General features: G+C 30.5%; 2 protein-coding genes across 7 annotated transcripts; one reads left to right on the forward strand and one right to left on the reverse strand.

Moving 5' to 3' along the window:
- Positions 1-1447: 1447 nt before the first annotated feature.
- On the forward strand, positions 1448-3978 carry LOC100643085 (conserved oligomeric Golgi complex subunit 7). The gene is made up of 9 exons (XM_048408218.1): positions 1448-1612; positions 1695-1826; positions 1894-2077; positions 2146-2339; positions 2418-2909; positions 2989-3109; positions 3175-3348; positions 3421-3879; positions 3944-3978. The coding sequence occupies exons 1-9, from the start codon at positions 1448-1450 to the stop codon at positions 3976-3978; spliced, it is 1956 nt and encodes a 651-aa protein (XP_048264175.1).
- On the reverse strand, positions 3605-13918 carry LOC100643206. Of its 6 annotated transcripts, none has more exons than XM_048408292.1 (19): positions 13732-13918; positions 10106-13301; positions 9371-9530; positions 9053-9187; positions 8799-8945; positions 8607-8723; positions 8363-8530; positions 7981-8283; positions 7732-7905; positions 7186-7512; positions 6797-7106; positions 6532-6716; positions 6232-6471; positions 5843-6165; positions 5407-5764; positions 5029-5322; positions 4827-4966; positions 3963-4089; positions 3605-3887 (listed from the first exon to the last, which is right to left on the reverse strand). In XM_048408292.1, exons 3-18 carry the CDS (start codon positions 9461-9463, stop codon positions 4029-4031), a joined length of 3375 nt encoding a protein of 1124 aa, XP_048264249.1. In that variant the 5' UTR covers positions 9464-9530; positions 10106-13301; positions 13732-13918; the 3' UTR covers positions 3605-3887; positions 3963-4028. The 6 variants fall into 6 exon arrangements, with proteins under 6 accessions (XP_048264249.1, XP_048264248.1, XP_048264246.1 ...); XM_048408291.1 differs by having other exon boundaries at positions 10004-13301; XM_048408289.1 differs by having other exon boundaries at positions 9954-13301.
- Between the last annotated feature and the right edge of the window lie 438 nt (positions 13919-14356).

Raw genomic sequence — 14356 nt, forward strand, 5'->3', positions numbered from 1 at the left:
TTTCCATCTTCTCTCCCTTTTCTTCTTCGATTTATAACCTTCTGCTAGGCAGTTTATCGGAATCCAGAGAAGTGAACTGTGTCACAAGGAAACCGAGCTGACTGTCGCTAAGGGGTGAAACAGCACCTTCCAAAATGGTCTTTCCTTTATAGTATTCGTCTGGAATCCGAGATATTCATTTTATCACAATTATTATAGAAAAGAAAACAAGACACTCGTTTTATCTTTAGTGATCCTTTTCTTTAATTTCATTGTATCGTTACGTTATCTTTAAATCTTAAATACTGTCACATATGTATAATGTATCGCGTATCGAAGTTGTGATTTTAGTTTCCCGAAATTTTCGCGTTTTCACATCTAATTAACTGAATCTATTAACCTAGAACTGCGTCCCATTACAGAAGTATAAATGCTGCACATTTGCACAATCGATTTGTTTGACGACCATACACCTTGCAGCACTACATATATTTCAAGAATGCACAAAAATGTTTAATAATACTAATGAAAGGAAACCAAAAAAAAAAAAGAGAGAAGAAACACATAGAACGAATTAATTTGTTGTAATCTAATACGATAATAACGTCCTTCTGGGTTCCGGCGTCACGAAACAACACGCGAAGTGCAACGGCAAAGTGGCTGTGTACCGAAACACTTCTGCGCTATACGGCATCCGAAAAAGGAATAAAATATAGAGAAAATAAATTTCAACTCTCGAAACCGTACTATTCGCACCGTATACTTTACATTTTTCGTTTAAAAAAAAAAAAATTACCTGAGAACTTTTAACGATTTATAATTTATCATGGTAAGCAACGAAATATTTATTAAAAATCCTGAAAATAAAACATCCGCTCAGAAACTTGATATACTCTGTTAAATATTTTAAATGATTACTGTATTTTGTGAAAAAATGTAGAAAATTCTTAAAATAAAAGATCAAATTTTTCCTAACCTTAAACCGATTTCAGGATGTATCTGCATTTTCCGAAGATACTTTCGATGTGAAAGATTGGATTAATAAAACGTTTAAATCTGTCGAGGCACAAGAAAACAAAGATGTAAGTCATACAGTTAGTGTGATCTCGATTGCGCGGGTTCTATTTCTTTCCTCGACACAGTTTTTGACTTTCAGTTGCACTAGTACAGTCAGTTACTAAACTGACTGCTTCTAATGCATCGCGGTCAATGACACCATATGCCTTTTTATAGATAATTCTTTTTTACTACATCGCATATAAAAATATTATAGCATTAAATAAAAAATGTTTTAGAAACTTTTTTTAATCGTTATTTTATATAAATAACTACTCGAGTGCGAAATCGCCACGACATTCAAATTCAAGGAGATAATATTTTATATGTTTTCTAAATTTCTGATTTTCTATCTCTTTGTATAAATATTTTTTATATATTACTTTATTAGGCATTTGTCTCATCATTGGTAATGAAATTACAATTGTATGTGCAACAAGTCAATGGGGCTTTAGAAGAAACCAGTCAGTCTGTTCTTTCAAGTTTGCCAAGAGTTCTAAGAGATACTCAACTTTTGCAACAAGAAGCTTTAGCTCTGAGAGAAAAAATGGTTGCAGTTAAACAAGAAATAGAAAAGGTTTTGATTCTGATATTTTTGTTTGAAATGATTGAATACCTCTATTGTTTCTCTATTATTACGATATTAATTTATTAAATAGGTTGAAAAAGACACTGCTTCATCAATGGCAACATTAGAGAGAATAGATAAAATAAAAACAGACTTACAGATTGCTAAACAAGGATTACACGAAGCTGATAATTGGAGTATACTTGCCAATGATGTTGAAGAGGTATAGTATTCACTGAGATAAGAAAATGCTTATAAATTTTGGCTTTATGTTATTTTTAACATTTCAGGTATTTGAGTCGGGAGATATAGAAGCTATAGCAAATAAACTGTTCAGTATGCAAAAATCACTGGCTATGCTCGTAAATGTTATTGACTATGAAGATAAAAAATTACAATTAGAAGGTTTAAAAAATCGGTTAGAAGCCATAGCTAGTCCAAAGTTAGTTCAGGCATTTACTGCTGCAAATTTGGGTATGTTATATTGAATGTAATTGTAACCTTTGCCACTGTATAAAAATTAACTAATATTTTTGTTTCAGAACAATCTAAAATTTATGTGGATATTTTTAGTAAAATGGAACGCTTGCCTCAACTTCTCAAGTATTATCACAATTGTCTGAAAGTATCATTAGGACAAGAATGGCGCAGAACTATTGAATTAGCACAAGATGAAAATGTTTCTTATTGGTTACATACTTATTACGATAAATTATTATCTAATTGGAATGATCAGGTAACTTTTATTTTAAAAATGTTGTGTTAACATATATAACAAAAATTTTATTCTTATGGTAACATGATTTCAATACAGGTGAAATGGTGTTATCAAGTATTCCCAAGTACCTCAGTTGATGTAATTATTGAGATATATGCTGATCTTTTGAGAAGTTTGGACCCAGGCATTCCAGAATGTATAGAAGCTCTTTTAAAACAACATACAAATGCTATGCAATTGTCACTTTTACTTGAGCTTAAACAAATTACAAGGCACTTTGCTGTGAACTTGCAAGGTGCTATTGAAACATCATCACATGGAAAATCACAGACTCCAAAATTGTTAGCATTGGCACAAGCAATATATGCACCTTATGTTCCATATGTTACAAAATACAATATTTATGAAACAGCTCAACTTGAATATCAGTTACAATCTATAGACTCTGTTCAAGATGATTTAAGTGATACGATCAATAACCTTTCCCTTAGCCTTTCGAGAGTAATGGAATATGCAAATGAGGCCAATAAAAGATGTAAACTCTTTACAGATGGTTGTGGTTATCCCAGCGTATTAAAATCCCTAACTGTAATATTAAACTAATTAAAATGCTAAGATAAAAAGACTATCTCATTATGTATGTGTAAGAAGATGTTTATTTTTACAGCGTTACTTCAATAAATATCTTGACAAATATCAAGTGGCTATACGGCAATTAGAACACAAAAAAGTAAAACATGAGGATTGGAATTTGTTCCAAATGTGCCTTACTTTGATGCAAACTATAGGTAGCATTTTTATTTCCCTTTTTTAAATAAATTTGATGTAATATTGTCAATTCCAATATATACAGGTGATCTTTTGGGACAGATTCAACAATTTGAGAAATCTTTGATAATTGACATTACAGAAGCTAATAATAAGCTGCAAAGTACAAGTGGTAGCGTTTTTAATCAGTATAAAAAATTACTTTTACATACATCAAGTCAAAATGAATTGGAAAATTTAATTGCATCTTTTCAAAAAGGTAATCAATATGAAGACTTTTTCATCGATGACACCAATTACTTCATATTTAAATAAATGTTTTCTTTTACAGAAGAAGAAACAATTCTTGATCCAATAATAAAGTCTATTCACAAACTATGTTCTGATTTACATCGTGCAACATATGAAGTAATCTTTGCTCCTATCTTTACGCAATTATTATCAGTACAAAAAGCACCAGCATGGTCAACAGAAATCAACAAAATGACGCATTTGAGTGCAGATTTACCCGATTATAGCTTTGCTCCTCAGGAATATATAACACAAGTTGGGCAATATTTGATGACATTACCACAGCATTTAGAGCCATTTTTACTAAGGGAAAATCCGAGCCTTACGCAGGCATTAAAAGCAGCAGATCCACAATATGCTCAAAGTTCCACTGAATCTGGATTTACTGGTATTTTATTAGAAATCATTGCTAAAGAAACATGTCAAATGTTTCTAGATCAAACATTAGGAATTTGTCAGCTAAGTTCTGCTGCATGTAAACAACTTGCAACTGACATAGGTATGTACCTTCGTATCAAAAAATTAGATATTAAAAACATTTTCTTCAGTTTTTTAATATGCAGAATATATTTTGCAGATTACCTTGGTAATGTATTAGAGGAACTTGGTCTATCCTTATCAGAAAATCTACAACATATGTCTCTTTTATTAAGACTCCCACCAGAAGATTACCACAAGAGTAGCTCTGGATGCAATGCTAGAGTTGTAGCTGCAGTCAGACAAATGAGAAATATAACGTTTTCTGGCTAAGTAACGTGCAATGGCGAAACAGTAAGTCATAAATTACAATACATAACAATTGTAGTAATTATAATTTCATATAATTTATTTAAATGTTTTATTTATGTAAACAAATGAAATATTCTTGTACAAAAAATAATTATATTTAAATATACAATATATGTATGTATATTTATTGAACTTTAAACATTATATCTCTAGAAATCTTATTTTTTCTTATTCTAATTATTTTAATTGGAATTCTTATTTCAATTATTAATTAGTAATTAATAATTACGTTCAATATCTTAATTGATATACTAATGTAAAAATTTTCTACTTTTCTGTCTCGTCAAAAATATTTTTTCATACTTTTTCTTTTCCTCCTTTTCTAAAGCTTCCCTTGTTAAAAAGTATTAAAAAACATTCTTCATAATTTCAAAAATATAAAATTTTATAGTTTCATTAATACATAAAATATTGAATGAAAATATATCGCGCAGTAGATATATTAGCTTATTACAATTACATAATTAGTTATTACATAAACGGTAATTGTATTATTTCTGTTTCAATATGGCATCTATAACTATATCTATTGCATCATTTATAGACCTGGAAGAATTATGAATATTATATTTCTTATCAATATTATGATCTTTCTGATCACGTGATTACGGTTACGATTAACATATTATTATTTTTAGAATAAAAAATTAATAATACCTATCAAAGAGAGTATCACAAGATTGATTTTGGTAGTGTACTTTGGATGCTAATGTCACGTTTTTAAGTAAATTAGTAACTTTTTTATCATTTGATTTAAGCATTTTGCATATTACTATCAGAGAAGATAACATGTCAATCTAAAATGTGAAATGAATTAGCTAAGCTATTAATAGATTTTAAATAGTGTATATATACTTACTTTTGCACAACTTGTTATTGTCTTTGTTAATACTTGTATACTCAGTTTCTGATATCTTTTTGTATTTAAAATAATTTTTAATATTTCTTTTGCTAGATAAGGAAATGGTGTGCTTATAATATTTTCCACTATTATATGTGAGCATTGTAGTAAACGTGTAATTTCCATACTTATACTACTGATTGCAGCATTAAACATAATAGTTATATATGAAAGATAAGAACTCTCATCGTCAAAAGTATTTTTAATAACGGAAAAATATTTTTGCGTTAATTTATGCAGTATTTTTCTGTCCTATAATTAATAAGTTATTTAATATAGAAAATATTTACCACGTCTTTTTTACATAACTCGTATACTTACATTACGTATACTTACGTTTGTATATTTAAGTAACATATCTTTGCTACATCTAGTTAAAGTAACCATTACAATACATACAAAATTTGGTACAACAATGTTTAATAAATTTGGTTCTTGTTTGTCATAAGCCATTTTACTAAAATCTAATAACATCATTATTGCATCAAATGCGTCATTCAAAAAAATTATACCATTTGGTGATGATAAACAACTGCAATATAAAAGTACAATATCACAACATAGTTTCGGAGTAGTATTGCACTCTTTCAGTAGTAATTTTGACATATCAAAAGTACTTTTTATTATATTTATACAAGCATAATGATTTTCTATAGTGTTTACATTAACGTGTGATATGTGTGTCACTATTGTCCTGTGTAAAAAGAAAGCGTATGTTAACAATAACGATACTTCTAGAAAATTGATAAAAATATGTAATTAACTTTCATACCTCCTGACCCATAATAAAATCTCCGAAAAATGTTCTGATGTGTCAAATACATCCTTTTTATGTAATATTGCAATCATTGATATATATTCTTTAAAAAAATTTATAATTATATCTTTGGATACAAGACTTTTTATATTGCACTCATTATTCACTTCTCTTTCTATAAAACTTCTTAGTCTATGTAAACTTTCCCAAAATTTAAGTATGTCCTTATGATATTTATTCATTAAAACTGACTGATATTCAACATGCAGTAAATGTTTTAGAATTCGTAAACTTAATTCTAAACCTTTCTCATTAATTTGGAAATCATGTGCAGTATTCTAAATGAACATTTAATAGTATTATATCTTATTGTTATTAATATATTTATTAAGCAATATTTTTACCTGATTATGTCTTGCATTTGTATTTAAAGATTGTGTAAAAAGATTCGTTAATGCAAATAAAATTGTATCTCCTTTATTCCATTTCATCAGAAGATACACAGTTGAAAGGAGGCTTTCATCGGGAGTATTGGGATCACACAGTTGTTGTATCAACATTTCCAGAACACCAATTTTATTCAAAAAAAATTTCGGAGGTATTAAAGAAAATAAAAATATTATTGACTCGTTTATTGGTGTTTCCTGAAAAAGGATTACATACATATTATAGAGACCTATAGGGAATAAATTATGAATACTTACTCTGAAATTCTTGAAAAGCTCTGGTAATGCATGTGCAATTGGTTGTAAAATATTAATTTCTATTTTATACAATATTCCTTCGTCACTATGTTCAATATTTGCTATTAATAACATAGCAATAATATCGATATATATATTTATAGCTCTATAATTATCAAAGTCATCATTCCAACTATTTGAAGAATCTACCCCGATAAACACAATTATTAATGTTTAAACTTAAACTTAATAAACTTAATATCACACAATAATTATATATTATTACCATTTTCGAATCTATTCTTTTTGGTGTTACATTTAATTTTTTTATTATAATTTTTGTTTAATATTTTTGCTACAGGTAAACATTCCATTTCTTCTCTTATCACAGATAACAAAGTTTCAATAAGCTTCATGGATGTACTCAAACTTATAATAGATTTAGAATGCAAACAAAATCTTCTAACGGCATTTATATTGCTTGTTCCTATATATGCTAATTCATCCTTTATTTTATCGTGATGTGTACCATTCGACGATATACGTAACCACATAAGTTTTACTAATTCTTGCAAGACAAATTCATCTTGAGTAGTCTGAAAATAATAATAAGACATTAAATTTAATATTATTTTTATTTGCAAATAGTCAAATATTATTTTGTATTATGTATACCTCTAAGCGATCGAGGACATAGGTCAAGGGTACTATATTCCAGAATGGTATTCCAAGTTGGTTTTGTGCATGATAAAGAAGTTTAATTAACGCTTCTAATACCGTCTGATCTTCGTCATAAATACTGTGTGCAAAATTTGGTAGAAAATCTTTAAGTATCATATGGGATCGCTCTTTAACTAATATTTTTTTTAAACCAGTAAAAATGCTTGCCCTTATTTCGGAATTACTGGCGTTTTTTGTATGTTGTAGTAGTATATTTAACCAGCTCCGAATAATATTGTTTGGAACATGATTCCAATATTTTTCTAACATTTTAAATAGACCCTAAAGTTGTTCACATTTCTTAAATATCAATAATTAGTTTGAAATATTTAACCCCTTGCCTTATAGTTTTGTTAGTAACTATTTAAGTAAGTGGTGATAATGTTCAGGCTGAAGAAACAAAACTCTTTATTGAATTAAAAGCATAATCCATGTCCTTATATGACGTGTACTAATATTGTAAAGCAAGAGGTTAAAGTAATAATAGACAAATTACCATACTTTTATAGTAACATTGCACACTTCAGAATCTGAATCTTTTAAGAGATCTGTTATTGTTTCATAATATTTTTGAATATAGATTTTATTTCTGTCTCTTGGAGTACATGTATATTGAACAGAACTTGTTATAAAGAGAATCTCTACAGCATTGCATATGATGAAAGACCCATGTGCCTGTGATAAGAATTTAATTTGATGCTTATAACAAATTATGTATATGTGTATATGTAAATTTCATTCTGGTAATACCTTTAAATGTTGCCAAAGTAAAGGTTTACATTCATTGTGAATCATTAATTTTGCTGCTTGATGCTTGCTATCATGCATAGCAGCAACAAATGAAAGCAGATTTTTACCAAGCTTTCCCCTTCCTGTATCATCTCTATATGTTCGGAAACAATGAAAAATAATACTTTGTAAACAATTTTCAACGATAAATTTCTTAAATTTTGCAGTTCCATTTAACCATGCTGTTGTATATAGATCTGCATATGCAGGAATATAACTGTGTTCAATATCTTGTAATATTACCCTTACATTATTATGAATTCCCTGAAATATCCATTATGTTAATGTTAGTTTGATATAAACTGATATTTATAACCTTTTCGGCATAATTTATAACTTGTACCAATATATATTGCTCCCCAAGCGTAAATAAATGTAATATCAACATTCGACCTTCTTCAAGGGACATCACAGTTTTTTCTCGAACAAGTTTAAGTAGTTCTTGCACATCTTCAATGCATTTCAGTAATGTGATGCTAGACCTTATCTCATATAAACGTTTTACATGTTGCTAAAATTATAATTAATGAATCAGTTATTTAAAGTTACATTGTTCACATGTATTTATATACTCAATACATAATTACCAATGAAGTTTTACTATTTTGGATGAGGTATTTCAATACATTTCTTATCACTTTCTCTTTCCATGTCATGTCTAATATCCACCACTTTTCCAGCAAATTTGATATTTCATTTTTAGCCTTTAGAAAGATTTTTATTTAAAAATTAAAAAATATGGATATTAAAAGAATAAATGATAATAATTAAACATCAACCTGTTCATTTTTTATATTTGGTAGCACAGCAGAATGTAGTAATATTATGTTTTGTAATAGAACATTAGGTATAAACTTTCGTTGTACAATTGTTTCAAGAGCCATGATAGTTATTGTACGTATTAATTTAATCATAAGATTAAATTCCTGAAATGATAACATAGATGTATTGCATTGATGATAATAATAATAATTATATTAATGATAAAAAAATGACAAAATATCATACAATATATTCATCTAAGTGACCTTACTTTCACATGTTTGTCTTTATTCTTTGATGTTTGTTTACATAACTTTTGTGCTTCTAATAATACAGTTTTTATATGTAGCCATAGTTCACAAAGTTCATCTTCTGATAATAATACAATGTTCTTCACATTGTTATTCTAAAATAATAATTCATTGTAAATAAAAACTTATTAGATTATTAAAACTGATCTTTCTATACAAAAATATAAGGATTATCTTAGTAACTAAATAATACATATTCAAAAATATGTGTATGAATTATAGCTTAATGGTAGCATATACTGTTAATAAAATATGTAGTTTTATTTATTTATAAATACCAGTTTTTCGCATATGTTGTTAACGAGGTGGTTCTTATTTTTCAATATTCGAAAAAGCATCTTATCCCTTAATAATTGATGTTGTTGCAACATTTTTTAATATTACCACAGCTTCGATTTTTAAAATCAAACGTATATTATATGCGTATTTTTTTAAGATCTGAAAAAGCGATATCATATATTTCTGGTACATACATTGGATAATTTTGATGTATATAATAAGAAACTGTAAAAAAAATACAATGAAGTAAAAATTGTAAATTGAGTAAGATACTTCTATATTTGCTATAAATATATCATAAAAAAGTTTAATCACAGCTAAAAAATAATAACGCTAATTATAAAAAACGTCGAAAAATACTTAAATTATACATTAAAAAAAATATGAAATAATTGTAAGAATGCCTTTTTAAAATTAATAAAGTAACAAATGATTACAAAAGTTATTACTGTAATTCATTTTGAAAATAAATATAATCATTTATTTCAGAATTTCATGAATATTTCAAATTCTTTGTGATATGTTCCAAATGCGCAAGCACATGTTTAACAACAAGCGAAAATGAGCGTTAAGAAAACGTACAGAAATAATAAGAAGCTACGTAAATCACTTCAATGTAAAACATCATCTACCATCATTTGTAGTAATGGGTATTAAAATAAAAGTAATAAACAGTTGCACTTTTTCAATGAAATTTATTATGAAGTTTAACAAAATCTATCACTTTTATTTACTATTATGTGGAAGCCGCCATATTGATCATTTAATGGAAAACAGTTATAGTTCAGATATGCTTTTAAAAGCATATTACAATGAGTACAATTTTGATTATGTACAATATGTGTATACATAATTATCTCTAAACTAATAATACTAATTTAAGAAAGCAGACCGCAGTATTAAAAAAAGCCAGAAGTTTATGATTGTCATCAAAAAGAGGTGTTGTATTTAAGCATAGACAAGAAGTATTCTAGATTTAACACGCAATGCATTTTCACGTCACATTTGAAACTCCTACTACAGCCTAGATAGAAGATAGATCTATTGCCACATATAAGCTATAGAATAGATCTGCAGCTTATGGGATTTCTTGTCGAAGTTAGAGCGGTGAATGAAGGAACTATATACACAACTCAACCATGTACGATGGTACAGTTGGAAGTTACTTCACATGGAGTCGATAACATTGCATCTGATACAAAAATGATAACGACTTCGTTACAATTCATGCATGTGTGTATGGATGTATGTATGAAATTGTAATTTATATATTTTTATATGGACTATGTGGCTCGATGCACAAAGTTAAATATTTTAAATTATTTTTCTAAATATAAAGTATAATGCGAACGATTTAATGAATAAACGATTTAATAAAGGCATTTTGATAGAATTATTTTTATTCTGATAAAAATGTAAGTACTTTGATTTAATTTTTATTATATACAGATAGGGAAATCTGCAACGTCTAAGTTATTTTACTTAACATTACATAATTTCCAATACTTACATTTTGTCAAATTTCGAAACAATTAATATCGTAAACAAATTCACATAGGTATCATACTTTAATCTGACTTTATTGACTACAGATATACTTAAACCGAAATACTGTTAACCAATCTATCCATATAATTCACAACGTTTCAGGTGCCTTTTTAACATTCAGAACATGTTTTCCTTATATATACATATATATTTATATATACGTTGCCAAGATATATAATTATAAAATAACTTAAAAAGTTTGCAGCACCATATACGTAATTTCATGGTGCATTATCGATGCACCAAAAAAGGCTTATTGAAATTGGAAAGAAGAAAGCTCGAACAACATCGAGGTACTGTAACAATTTTTACGAGTTTTCTCCTATCGAGCACGGGCAAAGATTCTTAAGATTGAGCACGTTCCTTTCTAGTTTCGCATACACGTACAGTTGCGGCCAGGTATCCAGATAGTTAAGAATTAACAATACACGTAAGTTACAATTAAACGAATTTCCCTTGACAAGCGTCGAATTTTGTTACATTATCTGATAAAATGCAGCGAATGCAAATGTCGACCTGCTAAGTAGAAATATTTACGAACCTTCCAAATCTTTAACTCGAAGCTTTGTTCGCCTCTAAATATATCTACAATTTCTGCGGTGTATTTCGAAATTTTCAAAAAGACGATCGTCGCATTAGCTGCATTCTCTTCCTACGATCTAGCAAAATCAACAACTATGCTCGTACAACAAATTCTCAACTGAACGATAATATTACGTCCTCGAGTGGCATCTTTCGCTCAGCGTTCGCAATGGCCATTAAAGTACAGGACGATAAATTACATATACGATAGATTCGATAAGATCGACAATTGCTCGTTACAATTCTCCTTTGAGATAGTTACAGCGTTTGTGCGTAAATTTTCTGCTCGGTATACCGTGCACGCAAACAACTTATAAACAGATGCGATTCTATATTAAAACAGGAGTTATCACGTCATAGTTGCCAACTCTCAAGCAAAAAATAATACCATGCACCTCACTCGGGTAAGGATTCGCGTACGTTTCAATGATTTCTAATTTCAATCGCTCGCGCTCTTTTATCGCTAGGAAACAAGTGGTTCAACGTCGAAATAAAGCCGATTCGAGGCTAATATTCGATTCCAACTATCTTCCAGATCTAACAAAACTCAGACTTTAAGGGAAGCGCAGATCGTTGCGCGTCTTTTCGTGTCTCGTTCTGTTTCACGACTCGAGTTCGAACGAAAGTACACGTAAGCGGACCGCTGTCACGTGGAACCTTAAAATTTCAAAATCATAGGACATGTGGCTGGTCGTCAACGGGATCTTACAAATTTCTCTACGGTTATTATTACAGTTACGAACGTTATGCAACGCTTCGCGAGTTCTAATTTCCGTGAAAAAGTGCAATGATCGTGTAGTTTCATACGGTCGTTTATCGGTCATCGATCACCGCACGTCTCCCTATCTCTGCTAGCTACAGTTACGTATATATATAGACAAATTATACGTAGAAAGTTGAGTGGCACTATTCGAAAGTTGCCTGAGTACGTTTTGTTTGTTGACTAGATTTCATAAAATTCATCCCTTTCTCTCGTAAATACGACTGACTCTTTTAATTGTGCTTCTTCTTCTTCTTTACCTTCTTGTTTCTTTTTACAATGATCCAGTGATGTTTGACAGAAACACGAGAGCTACAGCTTAGAAAAGCTTAGAAATGGAATCGCATGCGATTTTCGGGTATCGACGGTAAATTACGTGTCTCTATTAATAAGGTCTACGCTTGATCGTAAGCAACATTGATCGAGTGCGATAAACACCGGAAGTTTTCCTTTCCCCGTTATCGTTACGCGTGTACCTATATATTATAAAACTCGATTAGAACCGTAGTGTATGGTCGTGTAAACGACGTTACGCACGTGGATCTCAGGATACGCGATAAAAAGCATAATACAGAAGTATCTAAGAACCTCTTGGATGACTGTGAGCAACGGTGTTACAGATCGGTTACGAATGGTTGATTCTTCTCTTTTTTTTTTACTCTATCGTTGCTTTGCTTTTTTTAATGTAACCCGATGAACAGGACAAATTCTCCTATGCCTATTTAACTAGATGCTCGATTACAATCGATGAGAATCACGTTCTTGCGAAACTGAAATAGAAATTATGAGAGAAACTATGTACAAACGAATCGTGTAACGTTAGTGCTAGGGCACAATGTCGCGCGATGCATTATGCATTTTCATAGGTTTATAGCTGTCTCTGCTGCTGATCGTTTTATCGCTGCACGTAGAAATTCAAATAAGTCAAAAGAGAAGGCTTGCTCTTATTCCTTGATACGATCAGCAGCAGTTTCTAAATTTCATGCCACCTTCTTCTTATTTGTCTTCTTGCTGCGGGGCAGGGTAGCGAAGCTTGTTATCTGAAAAATAAAGACGAATTCTGTGTGTTATCGTCGTTCTGTTAGCGAGTGAACGTTCGATCCTCAAATAAAACTGCCCGATATCGCGTTATTTACATTTTTATGTATTTGATCATTTGCTAAGCGTTCTTTACGACGCAGTCTTTAAAACAGAGATCGATTCGATAATAATTTACACACCACACTGACTTTAGGAAACAGATACTACGACATGAGGGGAGGGGGGAGCATACTGGCAGAAAAATTCCCCTCAGGTGGTATCGTTTCCTTCTCGAAGCAACGGTTAATAAATCGTGTAGCTGTGTCGTTGTAATCGTGTTAATCGTCGAGTAACATGCATGTTTAACATTCTAGTAAGAAGTAACACTCGGTAAGCGATTAGTGGTCTAACGAATTATCAAAAAAAACACTCTAGAAACCATATCCATACGATCTGAACCAACGAACTAATCCGTTTCTTCTCTCCAGATTTCCTCAGTACGACAAAGTGGACGAAAAGGACTAGGAAGGAGCGATGATATTGGGTTTACTTAAATCGTCGACGAAAACCAGTCAATGAGACCCGTCTAACTCTCGCAACGTACACGATTATAGTTTATACGATATTAAACGACAGCATTTAGAAAATATCCGACTCTAATCTTTTGCCAATTTTCGGTGACTGCGACGCTTCTCTTATCCGTGATTCTACGTTCGCGCTCTCCACTTTCTCCTCGGTAACTTTCTTTGTTTCATCGTTTTCCTTATCGTCGCTTGACGCGAGTACGTAAGTGTCTGAGCTGTTAGAACTGTCAGAAATGTCGTTCTCGTTTTTATCGTCATTCTGAACGTTTATCTCTTGACCGGAGCTAGATGGCTTCGGTGCAAGTTCGATAATCGTTTCCTGAGGTTCGATACTGTTCGATCTGGTCTCGGACGTGCTGATATCCGAGCTGGAGTCGTCTGTTTTCGAAGCCTTGCGTTCTTTCGAAAACGCGCTGTGGAAGATATTTTTCGGAATAGCGAGCAGCTTCGAGAAGCCTTCCTTTGTTCGCTGCCTCTTACACCTCTTCCCC

Source organism: Bombus terrestris, chromosome 8, assembly GCF_910591885.1.
Source record: "Bombus terrestris chromosome 8, iyBomTerr1.2, whole genome shotgun sequence".
Classification (NCBI taxonomy): Eukaryota; Metazoa; Arthropoda; class Insecta; order Hymenoptera; family Apidae; genus Bombus; species Bombus terrestris.

Coding starts and splice junctions, on each gene's coding strand:
- LOC100643085 (XM_048408218.1), top strand. CDS start 1,448: ATGAAATTACAATTGTATGTGCAACAAGTCAATGGGGCTTTAGAAGAA. Junction 1,827..1,893: donor TTGCCAATGATGTTGAAGAG/GTATAGTATTCA, acceptor TTAACATTTCAG/GTATTTGAGTCGGGAGATAT. Junction 3,110..3,174: donor TACTTTGATGCAAACTATAG/GTAGCATTTTTA, acceptor CAATATATACAG/GTGATCTTTTGGGACAGATT.
- LOC100643206 (XM_048408292.1), bottom strand. CDS start 9,463: ATGTTGCAACAACATCAATTATTAAGGGATAAGATGCTTTTTCGAATA. Junction 8,284..8,362: donor TTGGGGAGCAATATATATTG/GTACAAGTTATA, acceptor TGGATATTTCAG/GGAATTCATAATAATGTAAG. Junction 4,967..5,028: donor CAATAACAAGTTGTGCAAAA/GTAAGTATATAT, acceptor TTCACATTTTAG/ATTGACATGTTATCTTCTCT.